Source organism: Tachysurus vachellii, chromosome 9, assembly GCF_030014155.1.
Source record: "Tachysurus vachellii isolate PV-2020 chromosome 9, HZAU_Pvac_v1, whole genome shotgun sequence".
NCBI lineage: Eukaryota > Metazoa > Chordata > Actinopteri > Siluriformes > Bagridae > Tachysurus > Tachysurus vachellii.
In genome coordinates, this window is record NC_083468.1 from 9,930,636 (window position 1) to 9,955,194 (window position 24,559).

The following is a 24,559-nucleotide window of genomic DNA, read 5'->3' on the forward strand; positions in this document are numbered from 1 at the left end:
AGGAGCCCAGCAGTGGCAGTTTTGTGAACCTGGGATTTAAACTCACAACCTTCTGATCAGAAGTCCAGTGCTTTACCCAAAAAACTGTTTTGGTGTCCTGATTATTTTATATACCCATGTTGCACAGTATATAGTCTTGTGTACTTAACTACTGTATTGTTACTTTTTGTACCATGGAGAAACAACATTTATCATTTTGGTCCACTTCAAATGTATCTAGAGAAATGGCAATAAAAGACAACTGAATGTAAAATAAAAAAAAAAATAGAAAGTCTTAGTAAGGATAATATACATTTTACAGGATGTAGCCTACTGTGCCTTACATGCCGCATCAAATTTGAACAGGACGATCTGTGTATTGTTCTACAATTGTTCTATTGCACTATATACAGTATGAAAGGCAGAACTAAATAAAAATGACCTTTAAGCAAAAACTATTTCCCAAGACTAATAAACAAGTTCTGAGTTAACAGGTTTAGGTGTTCAGGTAGATTTCCCTTCTGATTGTCCTTGAATAAATATTCAACAAAAATAAATAACAAATAAAAAATATACGTTTAAATGTATGCTGTGATTTTATTCCATAGACCAATGCTGAGCTGCAGTCATTCAGGAAAACACCATACATAAGTGGAGCTACGAAAATGTTTCCTGCTATTTACAGCTTTGACGTGAATCTATTATGCATAACAATATTATAATTATATACTTGTGATATACTAAATATTTATTATATACTGGTAATAGTATATATTATATAGTATATTAAAAACCCCAGAATATGATTCTTTCTATATTTTTTAATCTTACCTTCATCTTCAGGTGGGATCTTAACCAGAATAACTAACTAAATCATTTGAAACATTTTACTATGGATTTTTGCAAATGAAGAAACTATTGTATAGAAATGTTAACATATATATTTTAGCACATCAATACACAGGTTCGGTATTATTAAAGCGTTTAATATCAGGCAATGTATATAAAAAAAGTGAATGTCTAAAAACTCTACAATGTACTCTAAAGTCTAACAGAATAAACTTGTTACTTAACACAGAAATACAGTCATGCAAAAACAGTTGAGTATGGTCTTGATGAATATCATTCTAAAACTACAATCTATACAATCTAAAACTAATCTATGATGCTCACACTTGAATGCTAACACTTACCACCTTTCTTTTTCCTCAAGGTGGCTGGAGAAAGAGCGGAAATCATACTGCACAGATCAATAAAGGAAAGAGAGAAATCTCTCACACAAACACAAAACCTGACAAGATTACTATAGCCTATAGTACTTATACTTAATAATAGCCAACAATATTCTCTGTAGTGATTTGGTGAGACATCATTCATATTCAGGCTTTTTGTAGCTATGAAGCTAATGTTGCGGTTTTTGCCTGAGGTGTTGTGAAATTCTTATTTTTTTGGTTATTTGTATGCAGCAAGGCTAAATGTTAATTAAAAATCAAAAGGCTTGATATATGACTATATTTCACATAAATAGTGAAGGCTATGATTCATTAGCTAAAGCTTAGCTAATGACATTAGCCTATTCCTAAATTGATAGCCTGGTAGTCTGCTTAGTGTATATTTCTTACTGCTTAATTCACTTCACTGTAAAATGTGTTCCTTATTATAAATACCCCTGAGTGATAAAAACATTAGTACTATTATGGAGGAATAAAACAAGCAGCACTATTGTGGCTAGCATGCCTTCATTGACTTTCCCCTCACAACTGGGGAATGTGCAACATCTACATTACACAGGAGTGTACACCGTGAAGCATCAAGTACAATGGAGGAAAATCCTTGGTAGATTTATTTTAATCAACTACATACAATAATAGCAAAATGTAACATGCTAATAAGTAATTAGCTTGCTATTCACCAATTAAAGTAAATAAAAAATAAAGTTTCATCTGCTGTCTTGTACAGATACAGCTCAATTTGAGCAAAAACGATGTTCGACTTTTGAACTATGAATCCCACTGCTTCGGGAAAAGATATGATGCTGAAGTCTACAGTGATGTCAACTCAAATCCCTCAAGTAACACTCATCAGAGGAACTTCACTTGAGCGGCTCTATAACGGATAAACCCTTAATGGAAAAGTTCACCTTGAAACACGTTGAAAGGCTTTTCACAATGCGCATACCCCTGGGGTATCTTTGTTCTAAACTTTGCTTTCAACCCTGGTTAGAAGAGCGCTTCACACATGTAATACAGAAGCAAGGTCATCACCACTTTTTTTACCCGGGATAATGAAAACCCTACTTAGAAGCAGTGTTAGTATGGCTTTTGCACTGTTAATCGCACATTGCAGTGCCAAACCTGTACTAATAAATAATGAAACGTTCGAAAGTTACGGCTAGATGCTTAGCAATAGAAACTCAATCAGAAATTAAACAGCGTGTGCCTCATATCACATGCTTTGTCCAGTCACATAAATCCTGTTGCAGTGTTTGAGGGGAAAAAATATATAATAAAATTCAATTGAAACAAAGAGGAGGCTTAGGAGATTTTGACAGTCTATGGTCAGAAACTATTTCTGTCAGGACAAATTGGATAGCACAAACAGAAAAAAACAAATATTTAAGAAACTGCTGAAATATTTAAGATAACAGTGCCTGCTCAGGCACAAAAAGGTGGACCTGTAATATTTCTTTGTTTTATTTTACTCTCAATTCTTAAGTGTTTAGCCTATTTTTCTCTTAGATGTGAAAGCTTGAAATAAGCTGCTGTAGTTATTCAACCATGGTTGTTGATACATCAAATGTCCAAATAAGAAAGTTAACCCAGGGTTTAAGAATGGATGTTGTGAAACATCAGCTTATGAATACACAGCTTTATATATGTTTATGTGTATATGCAACATTGATGTGCTTTGCTGACTCTGCTGCTAATTTATTGGTTGATGCTATGTTTTTGTTTCTCCAGTGAGATATCATCAGTTGTGTGTAACTCTGACAGCGAAGGGATTCACAATCACATTCCGTCTCAAAAACTACACGTTCCATTAAGTAGAGATGAAGCAGAGCCACCGGTGCCAATGCCAGTGAGTATTCAAATGGAATTGTGGGTACTATAAAAACATCATTTCTAAATAGTCCAACACATTGATGAGAAAAATCTACTCTGTATTAATTACAAAATCGATATTAGACATCTTTAAATATCTATTACACATTTATTACAAGTACTGATATGCAAGATTCAGGGGGAATTTACTTATGTTTCAAACTAGTAGAAAAATCAGACGGGAAAGTTGTAGTATTTCAGAGAACCCTAAGAACCCGTTTATTATTTTACAATTTTTCACAACACAAAGCAAAGCACACTGTAAATTTCAAGACAACAACAACAACAACAACAACAACAAGATAAAGTGCATAGGCAAACTTTGCATGCCAAAGCTCACCATTAAAAGAAAATCTCTGCCAAAAAAAAAAAGCGTACTCATAATGTATAAACTCATTTTCTGCAAATGTATTTAAAGCATGTGTGGGGTCTGACTTTTGCTTCATTAAACACATCTTGGCTTATCAACATTTATGCAAGGACACACTTGATGATCATGCAATGCCATTTAATCCAAATAATCAGTGTGGTATTTAATGAAATATGCAGACAAAACACTTCTGCTTACCTTTATCCACTGCTCATAGTAACCCGGATTGGAGCACACACAAATAAACAAGAACAAAAATAACTATAAAAAATCAACACTATAAATTTGTGTGTATTAGAGGTGTAAATACAAATTGAAGACATAAAACATCTTAAACTAATACAAATACAGTTATGCACATTGTACAAGATAACACATAATAATTGTGTGCTTTCAACATAGCAGTAAGCGTTTGGTGACAGCCTTCATATGTGTTCAATGGTAAGATGTCTGCAAACTTTTAGCCATTTAGTGTTGTCCTGTAAATTGCTGTTTATTGTTGTGACTGGTTTGTAGTGTGTCTGTGGCATGATAATAGTAACATAAAACATAAAAAACTGACAAATAAACCTCTGGTACTGAACACTTTAGTAAACTCAACAGATACAAACATTTATAGCACTGATATAAATAAACATTCATCTATGCATCCATCCGTCCATCCATCCACCCATCCATCCGCCCATCCATCCATCCATCCATCCATCCATCCATCCATCCATCCATGCATCCATCAATCCATCTATCAACCCATCCATCTATCCATCCATCTATCCATTACCACTTCTCCTTTGCATTGTGCCTATGCCAGGGGACGGGCAAGAATAAGATGCATGGGATAGGGGGGACAGTATACAAACCCATCATAGGACACAATTGCACACACATTCACACACCCTACACATACTACAAACAATTTAGAGATGCCAATTAGCCTACGTCACATGTTTTTGGACTGGGGGAGGAAAGCAGAAGAAACCGCAAATCTGAGGCAAATTTGCTAACCACTAATTCACCATGTCCCCCATTTACAGATATAATTACAGATAAATATAATATGTATATATGTGTGTCTGCAAATGTGTATGTATGGTTATGTATATCTATATGTATGTTTTCTGTGTGTGACAGTGTGTGTATGAATATTTGTGTGTATGCGTACAGATACAGTACACACTCTACTTTAGTATTGTGTGTCTTACCCATGTCCTCCAGTTCAGATGTCATAGATTTGGAGCGCATGGACAGTGCTGTGGTTGGTGCTCGCTTTGGAGGAGGCGGGGCTAAAAAGAGTAAGAATCCACACTGTTTTATCTATACGAGGGTTAGGCAAATGAAAACTGTAATTGTGTTCTTTTGCACTGTTTATTGCAGATGGGGTCGCATATTCTTATGTATGTGTTTGTGTCTAGTACAATAAAATGATACATAACTCACACAATCTGCTCTCATGCCCTGGATTTGGTGTTACTATAGAAACCATAACATATTAGAAAAAGCGCATTAATATAGATTATTAATTTGCAGCTGGCTCTATTGTCAGAGCTGCTGGTATAGAAAATAAGTAGCTAACACCAACCTGAGCTATCGGAAATAAGGATTCAGGCCCATGGTGTGTCTCAAATAGATAACAGCAGTGTTCTTTATCTGGATGTTACTACTCCTTATAGTGTGTAGAGTCAGTGCATAGTGTACCATTTGACCATTTGAGACACAGGCTGTATCTCTCTCTCCCTCCCTCTCTCTCTCTCTCTCTCTCTCTCTCTCTCTCTCTCTCTCTCTCTCTCTTTGTCTATGTCTGAAGTGGCATATGGCTGCACTGTAGTTTAGGTCTGAGAGCATCAGGTGCCAAACGGGCATTCAGCAGGACACTGGCATACTGTCCTTAGCCCCTCTGTTCTGTTTGTGTTAAAATGACCCAATTTAGTTCTTCTTTAACAAGTTAAAATTTCTTCTTTATGTTATTATCTGTGTTATTTATTACACTTTTGTATATACTGTGACATCCAAAAGTCTGAGACTGCTAGAGAAAGTGCTTCTATTTTGCATTCTTTCTTTTGTAATTGAATAGAACAATGTCCATTACAAATTACTTCACTTACAAAAACTTAGGTGAAAAATAGAAACGTAAACATATTCAAGTAATGTTTTAGTATTTGGTATGTCCCAAATTTTTCTTTTAATGACAGTGTGTAGTCGAGCTGGTATGGATGTACCAAGTTTGCATAAAACCGCAGATAACATAGTCAAGATCACAGATTTGCTTAGAAATAAGGACCTGGAGACATATCCATACATACACACAAACATTCTATTTAAATGTTAATATTTTGATATATTGTTTTTAATATTTAAGAATTCTAAATAAACTCTGGTTTCAGAACAACGTGGTCTCTACCGTGTAAGTGAACACAAATGATATTAATCTGACTGAACTGATTTTTAAATAATTGTTAAACTTTAAAGAACTGTTTTTCATTTCATAGGTAAAAACACACTTCTGTTTGTGTATGCATGAGTGTCCTTTGTGTGTAGATGTGTACTGTCCAACAGAAGATGTACCTTTCTTCCTTGCATTCTCATCGTTGTCCAGGTTCCTTGTGACCGTCACCACTTTAATGACGAGTCTGTTTCCGCCCTGTCGTATCATGTTGACCACCTGCCTGTGACCTACCTTCACTACATTCTCCTGGTTCACCTGAAAACACACACACACACACACACACACACACACACACACACACACACACACACACACACACACAGAGTTACAGCTAGCACATTTTCTATATAGAAATACAGATTACTTTTTATTTTATTGGGATAGATTAGGGGTTACCACAGTGAATCATCAGTTTCCACCTAACTCGATCCTCGGCATCCTCTACTCTCGTACCGATTCATGTCCTCTTTAACACATCCATATATCTCCTCTTTGGCCTTCCTCTTGACCATTTACCTTGTAGCTCCATCTCCAACATCCTTCTACCAATATAACCATCTCAATCTAGTCTCTCTGACCTTGTCCCCAAAACGGCTAACTTGAGCTGTCCCTCTGGTGTGCTCGTTCCTAATCCTGTCCATCCTCGTCACTCCTAAAGATAATTTCATCACTGCTACCTCCTCACTGCTACAGTCTCTAACCCATACAACATAACTTGCTGACACTCTTCTGTCACACAACACTCCTGACACTTTTCTCCATCCACACCAACCTGCCTGTACTCGCCTCTTCACCTCTTTTCCACACTTCCTGTCACACTGGACAGTTGACCCCAAATTTCTTAAACTCCTGCACCTTCCTGACCTCAGCCCCCTGTAACCTCACTGAGTTTATTGGGCTAGATTATAATTTTTATTTTATTATTTATTTATTTATTTAGAAGCACTGCTTTAAAATGACCAGCACCTTGACAATTAACAGTTACAAATTTATAGCTTACAATTTACAGACTACATCTTAAACTTTGACCACATTGTTCATTGTTATACAGTAGAGGCAAACTCATTTACAGTATGTTTTCCCTTTTGAGTCTGGTTCCTCTCAGCATTTCTTCCTCATATCATCTCAGGGAGTTTTTCCTCACGACAGACAACTCTGGCTTGCTCATTTTGTATTTCTTTCCAGAATTTATAGATTTCTGTAAAGCTGCTTTTTGAGTTTTCCATCTTGGATCTATTCTCTGCTTGGTAAAGAAGACTTCTGATTGGTTCAGCTGCCTTATGAAATGTCCTATTGCACCTTTTGGGTAAATGCCTATGAGGTGTCTCAGGTGTGTAGTTGAGAGGGCGAAATCTGTGTAGTTCTTAAATCATTTGAACTAAAAACACCAGACATGAAAGGAGCAAAAAAATTATTTACACCACTCAAGGATGTTTAAAAAAGAAATTAATGATGTAAACTAATGTAAATCTCTCTTTCATAGTCTTATATCAGAGCTGAAGGTTTCATGAGGCTGGAATCAAGAAGTCTTGGGTCCACACAGCTTGTTAGTTTTGTCTGAATGAAAGGAATGAGTCAAGTTGAACAAACGTACAGTTTTAATAGACAACATTATCCAATCAACACTTATTCATTCATGCCACACTCCATAATTGGTAGTGAGGATCAACCCTGCCCTACCTCACTGCTTATTAAATGATTTGTGAATAGGTTTTATGACAAAAATCTTGTCTTGTCTTGTCTTGTCTTAGCTCAGTTTATACAACTAAAAGTGAGAAGAACTCAATGTGCTTAGAAAAGACTCTTTGTAATTGTGGCCTCTTCTTCTACTTTCGGCTTTTCAGGTTTTAATTTATTTGTATAGCGCTTTTTACAATTGACATTGTCTCAAAGCAGCTTTACAGAACATAAACAAAAGGTTAATATAAAGAATAATCTAAAGATGAATAGAATACAAGAAATAGAATAGAATAGAATAGAATACTTTTCCCTTTGGGGGTCACCAATATATATGCCTCACAGAAACAGAAAAATGTACACAAAGAATAAGACGTTGTTGGCATTTCGATCATAATTTGCATTCTTTAAGGGTCTCTCTCTCTCTAAGTGCTGTATCACAGGCAATAGAGGATATGAGTCATGATACTGCAGGACACACACAAACAACACACTTTAGATCTCTTCTTCTATCATCCTGGCTAATACTGTAAACATTTTCCCAGAAGACTGCTGTCTGACATATGAAGCAAAAAGAATGTCAGCTCACCACACCACAAACACTCATGTGACAAAAATGTAGATAAAGTAGGGGTTGATGATGTGCTGATTCAATGCAATCATTTTGTCTGAGTTAATTCAGTTAAAGAAGTAGTTCAGGCATTTTGAGCTTGTTGAGGGAACTGTGGTAGCTCTGTGGTAAAGGGTATTTGTTACAGATCTGGGATTAAATCCAAATGCTGATAAACTGCCATGATTGTGTCATTGACCAAGACTCTTAACCTTCACCTCGGTTGTATCCTGCCTCAGCTGTAAGTTTTTATTTTCAAAGCGTCAACCACATGAGCAACTGTACCATATTATGTGTTATGCTGATCAGAGGTAAGAGATCCAACGGCAGGTAAAGTGAATAAACTTGATTATGTTGCTACAGTACAGTGGCAAGGATGTGTTAGGCAGCAAGTGAATAGTCAGTAGATTGTCATTTTGGCCATGATGACCTTCACTGTGTTCCATGCTATATCTAATATTTTGTACCCCTTTCCTGATCAATATCTTTCAATTATTCTTTGCATGTTTTGTACGCTCCTTTTGCAGATCACAGCTTCAACAGTCAGATAAAGTCAACACGTCAAGAAAATCCTACCGAAACAGCTAAACTTCAAACTCTGAAATTCATTGTTTACATTAATGTTTATAATAATTACATTTGAACAAAGGTTTGAAATGTGATTGGCTGTTTCTGAGCACAGACCCATGCTACATTACAAACGTCTTTGCTACTTTCTTTTTTATTTCTTCTTTGTTTAATGCCTATTGTTATTTAATTTGTTTTTCATTTCAATTTTGTTGCTTGCTAAATCACTTTAAAAGTAGAACAAATCTGACATGATGCATCTTGGTTTTATTTTTACATCACAAGGAAAAGGCACAGAATATAGAATTATTCCATCTCAGCTCCAGGGTCATTGTTTCCCTCTTCCTATCCAATTCAGGGTGGATACACAGTGATCATGACAATGATAGTGTTAATCAAGCTGAATGAATGTATGAATAAATGATCTTTAAACCACCCGATGATCTGTCCATACATTTGTTATTTAAATCGAATGCAATCCTAAAACAAATGGTCCACTTAACTTGCCTCATTTTAATTTCATTATTCATTAATTGCTTAAAAGTAATCATTCATTAATTGCTTAAATTCAAGTGAGGCTCAGATAATCTCAGATTCAGTCACAAACAAACCCTGTATCACAAAAAAAATTCATATTTTGAACCAGATGTCACGTTGCTGTGTCTGTAATCAAGCTGCCTGGAAATGCCATTAACTGTGTAATGCTGGTGTTAATAATGTCTCGAAGGTGAAAAATTATTAATTGAAACATAGTTCAGTAAAGTAGTAATTCAATGTACTGTATCTCATTATCGTAAGCCAGGTACCAGCAAACTAGCAAGTTAATTAACTGCCTTAAAAAAGGCAGACAACATTAACAGTGTTCATAATGTGTTTACAATATGAATAATAAATTTGAAATAATTAAATACAGTACTAAAGCTTCTAACAGTTTCAATTGTTTAGCTTAGAATGAGCCAATCGTACAATGTGCTACAAAATATGCTACCTTATTAAGCACATTTTTTTAACTGCTATATATTTGCGCAACAGCATACCCATATATCAACAGTGCCTCCAGGAGGCACCTGAAGGAGGGAAGGTCCTCCCTGTGACTATTGAAAGGCAGGCAAAGCCACATCCGCCAAGTCTTTGTGCCTTCCTGAGAGTTCAAGACAGTCCCTTCAAATGCTTAACAGTTCCACTTATGCATTGTGCAGTTTGTGGCTTATATACTGCTCACACACCTAATCAAACATATCAGCCGATTAATAAACCACTTGGGGCCAGATGTGTTGGATAAGATTCACTTCATTGAAGGGGTCCCTTCCCATTTTAAAGAGGGAATTAAACATGTACCAGGGATACACAGTATATTATCCCGAGGCATCCAGAGCTTGTACCAGCTCCAGTTGTGTTCTGTGTCGTGAAGATTTCAGACCTTCACTGAGATGAGGGCAACCCTGTGAGGATCCTGAGGCATCTAGAGACGTACCAGCTCCAGTTGGACTACATGTGATCTTTGAGGACAACAACTTCCTCATCAATACACAATTGCTGGACTGTATATTTATAATCACACCCTCTACTGTCATATATTTATGTACAAATATTTATTATTATAAATTAGGTATAAATTTATGTATATTTATATACCCAGATGAGGATGAGGTTCCTTTTTCTGGTCTGCTTCCTCTCTAGGTTTCTTCCTCTTCCATCTAAGTGAGTTTTTTCTGTCCACAGTCGCCTTAGACACCTCAGGCTTGCTCATTGGGGATAAATACAAATACATTTAAATATAAGTCTAATATTGTAATAAATAAATTGTACTGAATTGTATTGTTTTTTTTCTCCAGCAAAATCTATCTAAAGCACCATAAACCCACATGAATAATTGACACAGAAAGCTGTCTAATACTTCACGTAATTTACTTTGCTTTAAGTAAAGCAGTACGCTGTGTTCTGCTGAATTCACTTCCTATTTACAATATAAAGCATTATTTGGGGTGCGGCCATTCTTGTGTGTCGTGCAAATTCTCAGTGGACAAATCACATTTTTCGGAGAGTTCACTGTTTTTACCCATAGTGCACTATGAATCCACTGTGCATAACTGATGCATACTACTTCCACACATATTACCACAAGACATAGTGAATCCTTTTAGCTAGAAATATACTTGTGAATATAAATACCATAATCAATAAACCTTATTTCTACACAGATCAGCCATAACATTAAAAATACTTTGTGGCATGGACTCCACAAGACCTCTGAACATATGCTGTGGTACTGTATTTGGCACCAAGACATTGGCAGCAGATCCTTTAAGTCCTGTAAGAAGCGAGGTGGAATCTCCATAGATACAGTAGGACTTATTTGTCCAGCACATCCCACAGATGCTTGAACGCATTGAGAGCTGATGAATTGGAGGCTAAATCAACTCCTTGAACTCTTTGTCATGTTCCCCAAACAATTCCTGAGCAATTTTTGTGGTTTTGGCGTTCTGACCCAGTCATCTAGCCATCACAATAGAGCCCTTTTCATAGTCACTCAGATCCCCAACACATCAACTTTTAGAACTGACTGTTTATTTGCTGCCCACCTTTGACAGGTGTCACTGCAGCGAGATAATCAATATTATTCTATTAAGATGGTCTATTAAGATGTGTAATGCTGTGGTATAAACTCAAATGACTGAAGATTTAATACTTGAACTCTGTAATACCTGAACATCAAGGCTACTAATGCTCATGTACTCCCATACAGATGGAGAACTCAGAGAAATAAAACCCCTGTTGGTTCACAAAAATTTTCACAACATTTCAACGTACAATTAACTATTATAATTTAGAAGCTTCTGTCCATCAGACCCATTTCGGAAGGTGTGACCTCCATACTCATAGTTCCAGCAGGCATAACCATTGCCATTGTGAGTTGTTGTACTATGTGATCATTAAAAAAAAATATATCTACAGTATGTGGCATATTTATTTGTAGGTGTGTAGTATGAGTAGACAGTTTCAGAGACATGTTTCACGTCAATGTGTCTTGTCTTTATTGTTGCCTTTCCCTCTTTCACTGACGTCTGCAGTGGTATGAATCATCACCGCTAGCTTTAACAGCGCATCACAGTTATAGACACACGAGCACACGTACACAAACAGCTGCAGATCTAATGCCTGTTCTTAAACTCTGAGAACAATACACACATCAGCATAGGCACATCTTTCTCTCTCTCTCACTCTCAAGCAAATTCCCTCATTCTATTATTTTCATGGTGCTGTAGGATAATCGTCTGCATGTGTGTGTGAGTGTGTGTATGCATGTGTGTGTATTCAATGACTGCAGTTATTGGGTCTGAACGTGTTTAATTACACTGATCACAATGGATAGAAAATTAAGATTCCTGAGCATGCTATCAGACACACACACACGCATACAAAGAGCACAGATTAATGGCCTGACAATAATAAAAATGTTGTCATAATGCTATCAGAGATCTTAGGGAGCAAGAAATTCAGATATTTTAAGCTCTTGAACAGAGCATTACAGCAAGTAGACAGTGGTAATACTTATTACTGATTAACAAAAAAGTCAGACAGGTATTTTTACACTTTTATTACTGGTGCTGATTTCTTTTTAAAGGGAGAGTGGCTCATGCTCAAAAGGTAGTTTTTAATGAATTAATTGTGTAGTAAACTAATTTGTATATTGGCTGAATTGGTTTTTATTCAATATAATGTAATAATATTATGATCATTACTTATAGAAAAAAGGCATATTTGGTTTTTCACATATTCCACAGTAAACCTTTTTAGGTAAATGACCCCAAATGGAAAAATACCCAACATTTTAGACAACTGTAGCATTTATACCAGAACTACTGTATTATTTGAATATTTTATTATGTAAGTAACTTTATTATTTATTTTTAATATTTTATTATGTAATGTACACTGAATATAAAAAGTCTACACATCCCTACTAAAAATGGCAGGTTTGTGTGATGAAACCAGGATACACTGTGGAAGAGCTTTCACCATCTTTAATTTCATATTGCAATGAACAAATGAAATAAAAACCAGAAGGTGTTTTTGGGGAGAAATTCTTATATTTGTAGCATAAGTGTGCACAGCATATTATAATGGCACATGTGACTGCACTGAGAACAAACCAATTACATTCATACTTTAGTTCAAAGGTAATTATCATACACCTGTCCTATAATAAAGATCCCAAATAATGATCCGCTGTTTCTATAGTATTTTCTTGACATTTTCTTTTTCTTGACTATGGGATCTATGGGATCTCACTGTTGAAAGGTACTGAGGGGAGGGTTATAACACATTTCTACAACATAAGATGTACCATGTAACAAGCAGAGACAATGGAGAAGCACAGTGACATCACCATGAACAGGATTTCAGTTCAATATAGAAGAAGGACAACATGAAAACATATCAGCAAGACTTCCAGAAGACCTGCAGCAACATTAAACGTGCTACATAAATATTTGGCAAACACCTGTCATTCTCTTGTGACAATGATTGCTAAAGACGTATTTATAAGTCCGTATTTATAAGAAAAATCTTAAGTCTTTACACCTGAGACTGCTCTAGTCAAGATAGATGAATCATAGATAGCTCCATATACTACTCTAGTTTGGCACACAACAAGCCTTTGCTGAAGATGAAGACAGATGAAGATGAGGAAAAAATGTCACCTTCCATCATGATAACAACCCAAAGCACATATTCAACTCAACAAAGGAACAGCTTCAGAAGATGATCAGTGTTTTGTGATGGGATAGTCTCAGCCTCAGACGTACATGCATATGGCACACAAAATTGGAAACACTTCCAATCATCATTTGATTGGTTGTATTCTACAGGAGGTGTGTGTCTTGCTTTTTATTGGTCCACCTGGAAACAAAGCCATCATGATTCATGTAGATGTAGTATGCATGTTTCACTCATAGAACAAGGAAGCCCTGTAACAACTGTGACAATAAGTGTATAAGAGGATTTCTACTTCCCCCTAAACCTGATGCTAAACAAAACAAACTGTGACTGGCTGCTTTGCAATTTAGACAGATCAGATGCCCCTTGAATGGTCCTTGGACAATAAAAGCTGCTGTGGAGTCCAGACCTTTGATTGTTAGTCAGAAGGTCTTGCTACATGAGACAAGGGATGGACCAGAGAGTTACAAGTCTAGGTCTAAATCACAATCCTCTAGAATGACTTGAAGACGGCTGTGTATCACTGAATGAGACATTGAATATCTTCATCATCTAAGTGAGACACTGAACATCTCCACTTTAAAGACCTTGGCATTTTTGAAAGAAACAGTGGAATAAAATTGCCAAAAGATCTGTTAAGTTGCTAGACTCTTACTTAAAATATACTGAGTTCTGTATTACGAGCAAAAAGTGCTTTAACAAAGTATAAGGTAAGGGGTGTGCATACTTTTACAACCTGGTTATTGTATCCAAACATGGGTCAACACTCTATGAGAATCTTAATGTGGTGCTTCTTACATATTTCTTTCAATAAATGAAATCATTCAAATTAGACATATTCAGCTGAAAGTGTATGCTGTACTGGATGACATTGTGAAAGGAGGTGTAAGCTAGCCTGGTAGGTGAAAGCTAACATAGTGAATGAAACATAAGCTAGCAGGAAACCCATTTGTGAAAGCTAGCTTAGATGTGAAAGCTAAACTAGGTGAAATCTATATATTGGTGAAAGCTAGCCTAGCAGGTGAAAGCTAAAAATAGTGGTGAAAGATATGCTAACATGTGAACTTATGGTTTAAAGTCACATGTTTAAACATATTTTGATGAATCTATATATACTTCAAAGCAAAAAGACAAGAAAATATACAACAACCAGGTTTGGTGTTAATAGAGTTCAATATATTAAAACTAGCATATTTTAAAACTGTTTACTACTACAAATACATTGTTCTCTTGAAATAATAAGAGTATTGATGCTGGGTGAGTAAAGAATGCTAATATTACTTGGCTATTTTATGTGCAGAGAGGAGAATGCCCCAGAATGCACTGTGCTATAAGGGGTATACACACACTCACACACAGGTGTGTACAGTGATACACACTTAAACGATGCGCTTTGCTGCCCTTCAGCTGTGCCAAGCAAAACTGGGTTAGCAGGCAGAACATTTCACAGGATGAAGAATGTGTGTGTGTGGGTGTGTGTGTGTGTGTGTGTGTGTGTGTGTGTGTGTGTGTGTGTGTGTGTGTGTGCGTGTGTGTGTAAGAGCAATCCAAGCAGAGGAATCACAGTCTTGTGTAACCAAGGCAACAGACCAGGAGGCTGATGTCACAGAAGCACCACATGCCATGGTGAAAAATAAAAATCTAATGCATAGTCTGTTTGTGTGTGTGTGTGTGTGTGTGTGTGTGTGTGTGTGTATACATATGTGCACTCATTATGCCCTGTCCATCAACAGTATGCAGTACACAGTATGTGAACAGCATGAATATTACCACACAAGCCAACATTTCTAAATACACAGCCAGAGATTAGGTTGGACCACCTGCAGTTTATCCGATAGGTCAGAATACATTTTCTCCTCTAACACCCCGACTGCCTATCAGTCTACACAAGGATCTTTACAACTGCCTATCAGTCTACACAAGGATCTTTACGACTGCCTATCAGTCTACACAAGGATCTTTTTCTGGATTTTAATTCAAAATTATTCACACTCATGTTAAGTATCAAAGATTGTCATACACTTACTTTTCTTATTGTAGTGTTGGATAACTTTGTTCCTTCAATAAATGAAGGAATATTTCCATATTCTTCATATTCTATACCTTTACAGTATGCTCCAGGTCAATTTTGACCAGTTCCAGGAATCCAGCCATAATCGTCAATTTTTTTTTGAACCAGAGATCTCTGTATAATGCCATCAATAAATGGGTGAATTATCCTTAACTAATGCTTTAGAGTGCAGGGAGAGAGTAATTTTAAGATTTTACACCACTTGGGACGACTGCTTCATACTCACCGGGCTCACAGTGCCCACCATTGAGATTTTCTTCTTCAGGAACACCTGAGACTGCTCATGGGACAAAAAAGAAGTTACCACAGGTCATGTTATGTTCTCTTAGCTCTTCTGTCATCTCTAACATGACACACATGCCTTGTTTTCTCTCCGAAACTCCCCAAGCTGGCTTCACAGTATATAACTCATGACAGTTTCAGAGCACCCTGTGGCCTCTGTTCCTTATGTGCACTATATATGTATATATATATATATATATATATATATATATATATATATATATATATATATATATATATATATTATTCCTTCAAGATTCCCCGATGAAACTTTAAAGACCAACAGGTATCTGTCTCAGTGGGAACCTAAGCAAATGTGGTGGGAAGGAAGGCAGTTCTCATGACTCATTTGTCATAAAAAATATATACACAGATGTGGCATATATAGTTTCACAGTTTCCAAGATTCCCCAAAACCACGTAAGAAAAAAACGTTATCCAAGGAGGTAGTATTCTATCCATCCATGTTCTGACCCACTTATCCTATGCAAGGGAACCTGGAGCCTATCCCAGAAGACTCAGGGGAAAGAGGCAGGGGAGACCCTGGACAGTGTGCCAGGGTTCTTCACATTGCACACACACCCCCAAACACACATGGAATAAAATATTGTTTTGTTTTTGTTTTTTTACTTAGCTACCTCTAGCATTACATCTCGGTTTGCAATGTCAGATTACACTCTGTACTAGCAAACTAGCTAACTAATCACCATGGTTAATCTTAAAAGTCATTCTGTTACATGATTAGCTTGCATTAATGTGATCAAGAACTTTATTTACCTGGTTACATGATCTTTGTTTACAGGGAGCATAATAATCTTTAAATAATCTTAAAAAAAAAAACACAAACAAAAAAACGTTATGTAGTTATGAGCTCAGTTGTTATAGTAAACATTGGTAAACCATTTGATAAGCACTAATCATCGAGTCGGCCATTTTAAAACACAAAATCCTTTCAGTGCACTGGAAAAGTTGCACCCTAAAATATCTTACAAGGCTCCACAAACCCCACCGTTCCATTACTGGAAATGACATCCATTGCGTTTGCCATATTTTATGAAGGTTCTCATCTTGAAAAAATGGTGAAGAAACTCCAGCCAACTTGTTATCGGTCTTGTAGTTCTTAAATGATTATGTTAGCTAGAAAACTACATACATTTAATATCATTTAACTGAAAATTCACCTTACATAAATGAATCAAGGTGTTTCTGAGAAAACTGTCTTAGACTTAAAGCATAAAGTAAACTCAACTTGAAAATAAGCTTTGTTGCAACTCACAAGTAGGCAAAACTCTGGATTTCATTACGTTAAATTTTTTGAAAACTTGAGTTATATCCAAAAGTTGTCTTGGCAGTAGATCATAGAGAGAGGATACAAGTTCACATAACTTAATGGAGCCATGTCATGTTTTACAGTAACATTAAATGTTAATCATCACATACTGTACAATATACATGTCTAGTACTACTAAGAATATTAACAGTGTATATACAGTTTATACTGGCGCAGTATTTGAATATTTCAAACACATCCTCAGACTTTACTGATCACCCGTGTGGGTGTCTTATGTCTCGCTACTCAACTGTCCAATTGTTTGAGTGTTTGTGAATAAGAACTACTAGCAGATATCATAGCAGTTATGAATAGTGAATAGTGGGTACACTCATAGATTGCTAGTCTGTATTTTAGGTGAACATCACTACAACAATAACAAATAATAATAATAATAATAATAATAATAATAATAATAATAGTTAGACATTAATAGAACTTCAAATTTAAAACCCTTCTAATTTTTTCTCAAATAATGGTGCACAAAGTGCACAACTGTCATGACGCTACTATTATCCAATTATAACGAATAGATTTGAACTAATTTCATCTGTACAGTACAGAAGACAGGAGAAGGTCACTATATCCTCTCGCCTCTGTTTCTCTCCATGTAATAATTTATTTATTCACTCCTTCATTAATCATGTGAGACGGGATAATAGAAGGTCACTGCACTATGTGTGCTACAAACCTAGCCAGAACATGTTCAGTAAAAGTGTTTCTGTTTATAAAGTATTGACAAAATTAAGATGTGTACTTCAAGTTTGTAGACTTTACACTAGGCAAATGGTATGTTTAAATTTTTTTTTTGTTATTATTTTTAGTTCAACTACTGTAATGACAATAAAAGACAAAAGCCACACACACACACATACATACATACATATATACATACATACACAAACAACCTAGCACTTAATAATCTTATTATAATTCAATTGTTCACTTAATCAGATTAAATCCCTTGATTCTTAATGGAGTCAACTGAATTTGCTGTAAAAATAAATGTTAAAAAGGACTAATCATTTGTATAGGTTCGGAACTGAAAACCTACACACCAAGCCAATTCTCATGGTGTTGAATGTAGCTCAGTGGAATACTGATAGGATAGTTAAGGCATTGGAGTACTGATAAAGATTGTATGAATCCCAGGAACCCCAATCTGAACCCCGCGAACAAGGCCATCATTGCTCAGTTGTATGAATGAGATAAATGTAAGTTGCTCTGAATAAATGGGCCTCTGCTAAATGTCGTAAAAAGAAACAACAAGAAAATGGGACACATCAGACTTTCTATCATAGCCGGGATGAACAATAACCTCGGATCAGCTTGGATTATGGGGGCCCTGTTGCTTCCCTGGACCATTTCATTCTCCTTCCGTGGACCATTTTGGTAGATTCTAACCACTGCATACCGGGAACACCGGTATGACCTACTGTTCTGGAGATGCTCTGACCAAGTCGTCCTGCCACAACTTGACACGTGCCATTGTAACAAGACATTCAATATTATTCACTTCACCTGTCAGAGGTTCTCATGCTATGGCTCATGGGAATGTGCTAGTTTATGCTAGAGCACCAGGGTCTGACTTTCACATACATTCATCCTCAAAAATGTAACATTTTATACTGATAAATTTCTCCTTCTTCATTTCTGGGGTAATGAGAGTTATAAGTTGTAAAACGTCTGTTACAAAAATTCAAATAATAGTAAAAATGTTTCCCAGGCCACAATATATACAGTAGGTTAGTGTTTTATTGATCTGCTTGAGCACATTAATTTCCCCAGCTTGACTCCAGTTATTATGTTTATTTATATACAGTATGTCGTTGCAATACTGAGAAAAATGTATAGCAAAGGTGCAAGTGCAGATTATTTATTCATTAAAGAAATGAAAGCAAAAGATGTGAAAACTATGAAAATAAATAGGAACTGTAAAACCTCCAGACTCTGAGGACACTGAGGAACACTTGACAACACAAACACATTACAACAGACAAACTCTGACCGAGAAACACTGAAAATCTGCAACTTATATAGTGAAATCAATCAATCAATCAATCAATCAATCAATCAATCAATGCGACATGAGATACAGGTGAGAGTGATTGAGATATGTGACATGCTGGGGATGATGGGTAATGTAGTTTAGTGCCTCTTTGGTGCTACTATGGCAAACCAATCATGCTAACCCACCATGTTGTGAGTTCTATCAGTATGCTGATCAAGTTCAGAGGATCCTGAAAAGTTTTTAACTGTGGCACTAACATATGACCGGTTCACCAGTTTGTTTTCAATATATTGGCAGATAACAACCATAAGATATAATAACATTATCATGATATGCTAGTTTTGTCCGTATCGTGCAGCCTTATGTGTATATATGTAAATGAGCATTTCTGTAAGGCTTGTGTGTTCCCAACTCGGTTAATGAGTCATAAGTGGCTTTGGGTATAAATGACCCGATTAGTCAGTTAGTCCCGCCTCCAACCCAAACACAGCTGCTCAGCTTTGCCCCTTTCCTTTAAAAAAGGAAACTCATGATGCATATGTTCTCTCAACAGAAAAGCTGGGGTTCATTACAGTGGTTTGTCCAAAACAAATACAGCACAGATTAAGGCATGTGGGTCATCAATGAATACTAAGCACTGCTACAGTAACTACCTATTTCCTGCTTCCTGCACTGTAAACTGACATCCAGTGATGTAAATGGATTTATTCTGTTAATAACCTATGTTATAAATGACCACAAAACTGATCACACATACGTTCAGTAACGGCCCTGGTTTATCTGCTTGATATACAACATAGTAACAATGCTCTTAGTCCAGCTGAGTAACTCAGAAGGAACTGTATCTGTGTGGGTATGGTGTGTAAACAATGTAAATGAAGACCTTGTATAATGACCAAACCTATGACATTGACGTGTTTTGTATAACAAATGAAAATTCAGGCAGATCTCAGATCACAGACTTTTTGGCTTATCATCAAGTGTAACATGATAATAATGAACTCATTTTCTTATTTCATAAGTTATTCCATATACTAGCTTTCCTATGAACAAAACTGAAACTGTTTTTCTTTTTCATTTTTCTTGTCATTTTCAGCTTTTTTAAAATAAGGAATGCTAGCCACTCGCTGGACTGCAGTGCTAACATGTTTAACGTCTAAACCACCTGGGATAGGCTCTAGGTTTTCAGAGAGACCGAGTAAGATAAATATTTAAAAAAATTCAACAATCAAGAATTGTTCTGTACGAGTGCATAAGAATTGCTCGTGCAAAAGCATTTTAAGAAACAAGACAAACGATAAAAGGTCTATGGCTAGGACCTATACTCTGCTTTTGAAGCAGTGAGAAAATGTAGCATAAAAAGTTATAAGGATTTATGATCTTACAGCTTACAGAAATGAGGTAGACATATTCTTTCCTTCCGTTTTGTCTTTTACCATTAGCCTGACTGTGGCTGGAAAGAAGCTGTTATAAAAACACGCTGTGTGTGTGATGATACTGTCCAGACTGTAATGTCTCAGGTTGTACAATGATGGTGTCTGAGCAGAAAGTGAGCTGGGTGGTGTGTGTCCCAGAGGATCTTCTGTAGATAGAGCTACAGTTTACTAATTAATAAGCTTTTCAACTGGTGCTTGAGATGACGAATTTAACTGGTCATCAGTGCCACTCCACCTGTTCCTGATTTGATGTCAATAGTGGTTTCCTTCTTGCGTTTGCCTGTGATGCCTTTAGGTACTTTAATATTTACATTTTATGGCATTTTGTGGATGGCATTTTTTATAGAACTGAGCAATAGAGCGTTAAATGATTTGCAAAGGGGTCCAACAGTGGCAGGCTAGTGGACCTGGGATTCTAACTGGCAACCTTCCAATTAATAGTCCAACACCTGAACCACAAGGCTACCACATCCCCTAATCCTCACATATTCCAAATAAAACATGGCAGTGGGTAAATTGCGATCTTTAATCATCCCCCTAATTATGCATGATGGATGGATGTACAATCCAGGCTGTGTCCCTGCATTAAGCCCAGTGTTTTCAGGACAGATACTGTATCCTGTGTGTTGCAGGCATGCTGCCTAATAAAACCTGCAACCCTGTGTCACATAGTCCAACGAGGAACCTCAATTTCACACCTTTTATTTATTTTTAAAATGACCCTATATTTTTGAATGGTGGTAAGGGGCATCCAACTAACCTCATTCTTTTCAGATGGCTTTCACACCTAGAGGCAAATTTACATTTAATGAACAGACTGTAAGCACACACACACACACACACACACACAATGAAAATTTTATGTCAAGCTAGGCTGTGTCATAAATCATGCATGTAGAAGGCCATGTATCACAGAGACACATACTGTATGCACAAACACACACACACACACACACACACGCTTTCTCTCTTGCTCTCTCTGCTGCATTTATAGAAAAAGCCCTGTGCTTCAGACATACCATCTTTTAAATGATTGCTGTATTAAAAATAATATAATATAATATTATATAGGGCACAGTGGCTTAGTGGTTAGCACGTTCACCTCACACCTCCAGGGCTGGGGGTTCGATTCCCGCCTCCGCCTTGTGTGTGTGGAGTTTGCATGTTCTCCCCATGCCTCGGGGGTTTCCTCCGGGTACTCCGGTTTCCTCCCCCGGTCCAAAGACATGCATGGTAGGTTGATTGGCATCTCTGGGAAATTGTCTGTAGTGTGTGAGTGAATGAGAGTGTGTGTGTGCCCTGCGATGGGTTGGCACTCCGTCCAGGGTGTATCCTGCCTTGATGCCCGATGATGCCTGAGATAGGCACAGGCTCCCAGTGACCCGAGGTAGTTCGGATAAGCGGTAGAAAATGAATGAATGAGTAATATTATATATTTAAATGTATATATTAAGTACATTTAGTAAAAGTTTTGTGTAATGTTGCACCCCTATTATTTACATAGACAACTCTGCATAGCAATACTGTATATTGCTTAGATTTTTCTCGGTGTTTCTGCAAAACTGTCCACTTTAAAGCCATTACATTACATTTACAGCTTTTAGCAGAATCAGAAGATTTGAATTCAGAAGCTTCTGTTCAATATATCAACATCTAAACCACTGTCTTATCATAGAAACCTGCTATAGATTAGATCACATAGATTAGATAGTTCTCTTATAGCTTTGCTCCAGTGTTCAGAAACAATCTTTTTCCAGCTGCGAAATTGCAGTCTTCCAGCCTTCCTGTCTAGCAAAACTGCTGCACCCAAAACCCATTCATGTTTTGTGGTGTTCATTCTCCACCCAACTGTTATACAATTCTTTCGAATTGAGAAAATGGAGAATAAAAGGGAAGAAAGGTGATACAACTAGAATGAAAAAGAGAAGGATAGGCAGACAGGGAAGGTGAAGTGTGGGATGAAAACTATAAAAACAAGATGTGAGAATAGAAAGAAAGAAAGAAAGAAAGAAAGAAAGAGCCTTACTGCTTCATTTTTATAATAATATCAACAACATCCTGATTATATCATCACATCGCACTAGAGACAAACTGCACACACTGCAGCTTAAGTGTGTGTGTGTGTGTGTTAGCAAACTGTTCTCTGAGAGGTGCTAATTTTGAAGAAGGAAACTACAAAAAAAAATCTGTAGGCAGAACAAACACAGCTGACATCTTCATCTCTCATGAAGCACTGCTTTTAGTTCATCGCTTATCAAACACTCGTTTTATTGTTGCTAGTCAATCAGTCAGAAGGCAGCCCTCTAGACAGAATTTTTGCGTACAGTTATCTGTTACTAAAATAACAGCTGTCTCAAACGGAAAGCAGAACTTGACTTATTTTGCATAAATGGGAGCATAGCATATATATGTCTTTCTCTCCTTCTCAGTGTAGTCAGTCCTCCAATTCTATTCACCTAGAAATATCTATGAAGTTTCAACAAATATGGTGGACCAAGCTGTCACTCAAATGGAGGAGTATTTAAAATAGTTAAATAGTCATTAAATTTAACTAGCTAATATTCTATAACACAAACTTCAAACATAGTTTACATTATGAGGCTAGTTTTTGTGAAAATCCCTGATATTTAATCATCATGCAGCCGGACTCAGATCATTAGTGAACATTTATAAATGTCAAACACAGACAACATGCCATTTTTAAGTGATATAGCTTCATCCTAGCTTGGCTCACAGAAAGGTAGACAAAATCTTATTTGCCCCATTGTGAAATATATAATTTGTATAATATATCATTCTCCGTCAAAGACATTTAATAATTAACCTTGTTCATGTTAACCGATTATTCAAATGCACCTTAAAAAAACACTGTTAATAACGAGCTGTTATTGATCTTTCAGCTTGGGCATTTCATTGGGAAATCTCTTGACATGGCTGTTTGTGAGATGTTCCATAAATCTATAGTCTTGGCTAGAAAGAAACGAGGTCCATCCTATACTTCACACACCACATGTATTTCATCTAATGACCACTGGAGGTGCTGTTGTCAGGTTATGAGTCAAGTGAAGCAGCTTTTATTGTCATTTCAACCATATATATATCCGGTGTCGTACATAATGAAACAACGATCTTGGTGCTACAGAAAGATGCAGAGCACCATAAAATAACAAAGAACTAAGGAATAATATCTATCACTTATTTCCACATAAAGAGCATGTGTGCAAATTAACGCAAACAGTGCAAGACAGAAATATAATACACTACAAGACAATACACTGCACTGCAATACAGTAGAGAAAAGAGAGCAGCACAAATGAGTATGCATTGGCTGTAAATTCAGTGCTTGGCTCAGAAAAAGCAAAATATATTCGTCTTACGCACATTTATTACCAGCAAAGAGAGCATATGGAAGGCTCTGCAAGCCCATTCATACCAGACGGCCCTGCATATCATGCAGAATAGAACACAAGCGTTTAATGTAATACACAGCTAATGGAGTTTTATTACAATGAGTATCAGTTGAATGAAATGGTAGTCTTGGATTGGATCACATCATCACTTTGTCTCTACAGTTGGGATACTACAGTACTAAAAACATGTTAGAAAGTAATTCCTTTGTGAAGAACATTTTGAGAAGAAAAAAAGAAAAGGCAGAGCTTTGAAAACGTGTCTTACCTCAATTAGAAAGTCACCAGTCCGAAGCCCCGCCTCCCATGCAACTCCACCCTCATCCACTGACTCCAGATACTGAAGGGCAGGAAAAGCTGGAGTAGGTGTAAACTCCTCGATGGGCGTGTCAGCTTTGAGGTGTATCGGGAGGTAGAAATAAGAAAAATTTAAAGACAGTTAAAATGGGTTTGATTGAATGACGAACTTGTGATTCAGACTGTGCAGAATGGGTGCAGAACTTTGTTAGTGTTATGGGAAAGTGGATCGTTTTAGTTATTCAGCATAACAAAGTTAA

The 24,559-nt window shown here is 36.6% G+C and overlaps 1 protein-coding gene across 1 annotated transcript in view; it reads right to left on the reverse strand.

Moving 5' to 3' along the window:
- Window positions 1–24,559, reverse strand: part of LOC132851036 (SH3 and multiple ankyrin repeat domains protein 2-like) — a 112,786-nt gene that overhangs the window by 11,782 nt on the left and 76,445 nt on the right. The window contains exons 16-19 of the mRNA XM_060877606.1: window positions 24,271–24,395; window positions 6,013–6,148; window positions 4,888–4,920; window positions 4,653–4,733 (exon numbers count right to left, since the gene is read on the reverse strand). Coding sequence (XP_060733589.1) covers window positions 4,653–4,733; window positions 4,888–4,920; window positions 6,013–6,148; window positions 24,271–24,395 — 375 coding nt within the window. The remainder of the gene's footprint in view (window positions 1–4,652; window positions 4,734–4,887; window positions 4,921–6,012; window positions 6,149–24,270; window positions 24,396–24,559) is intronic.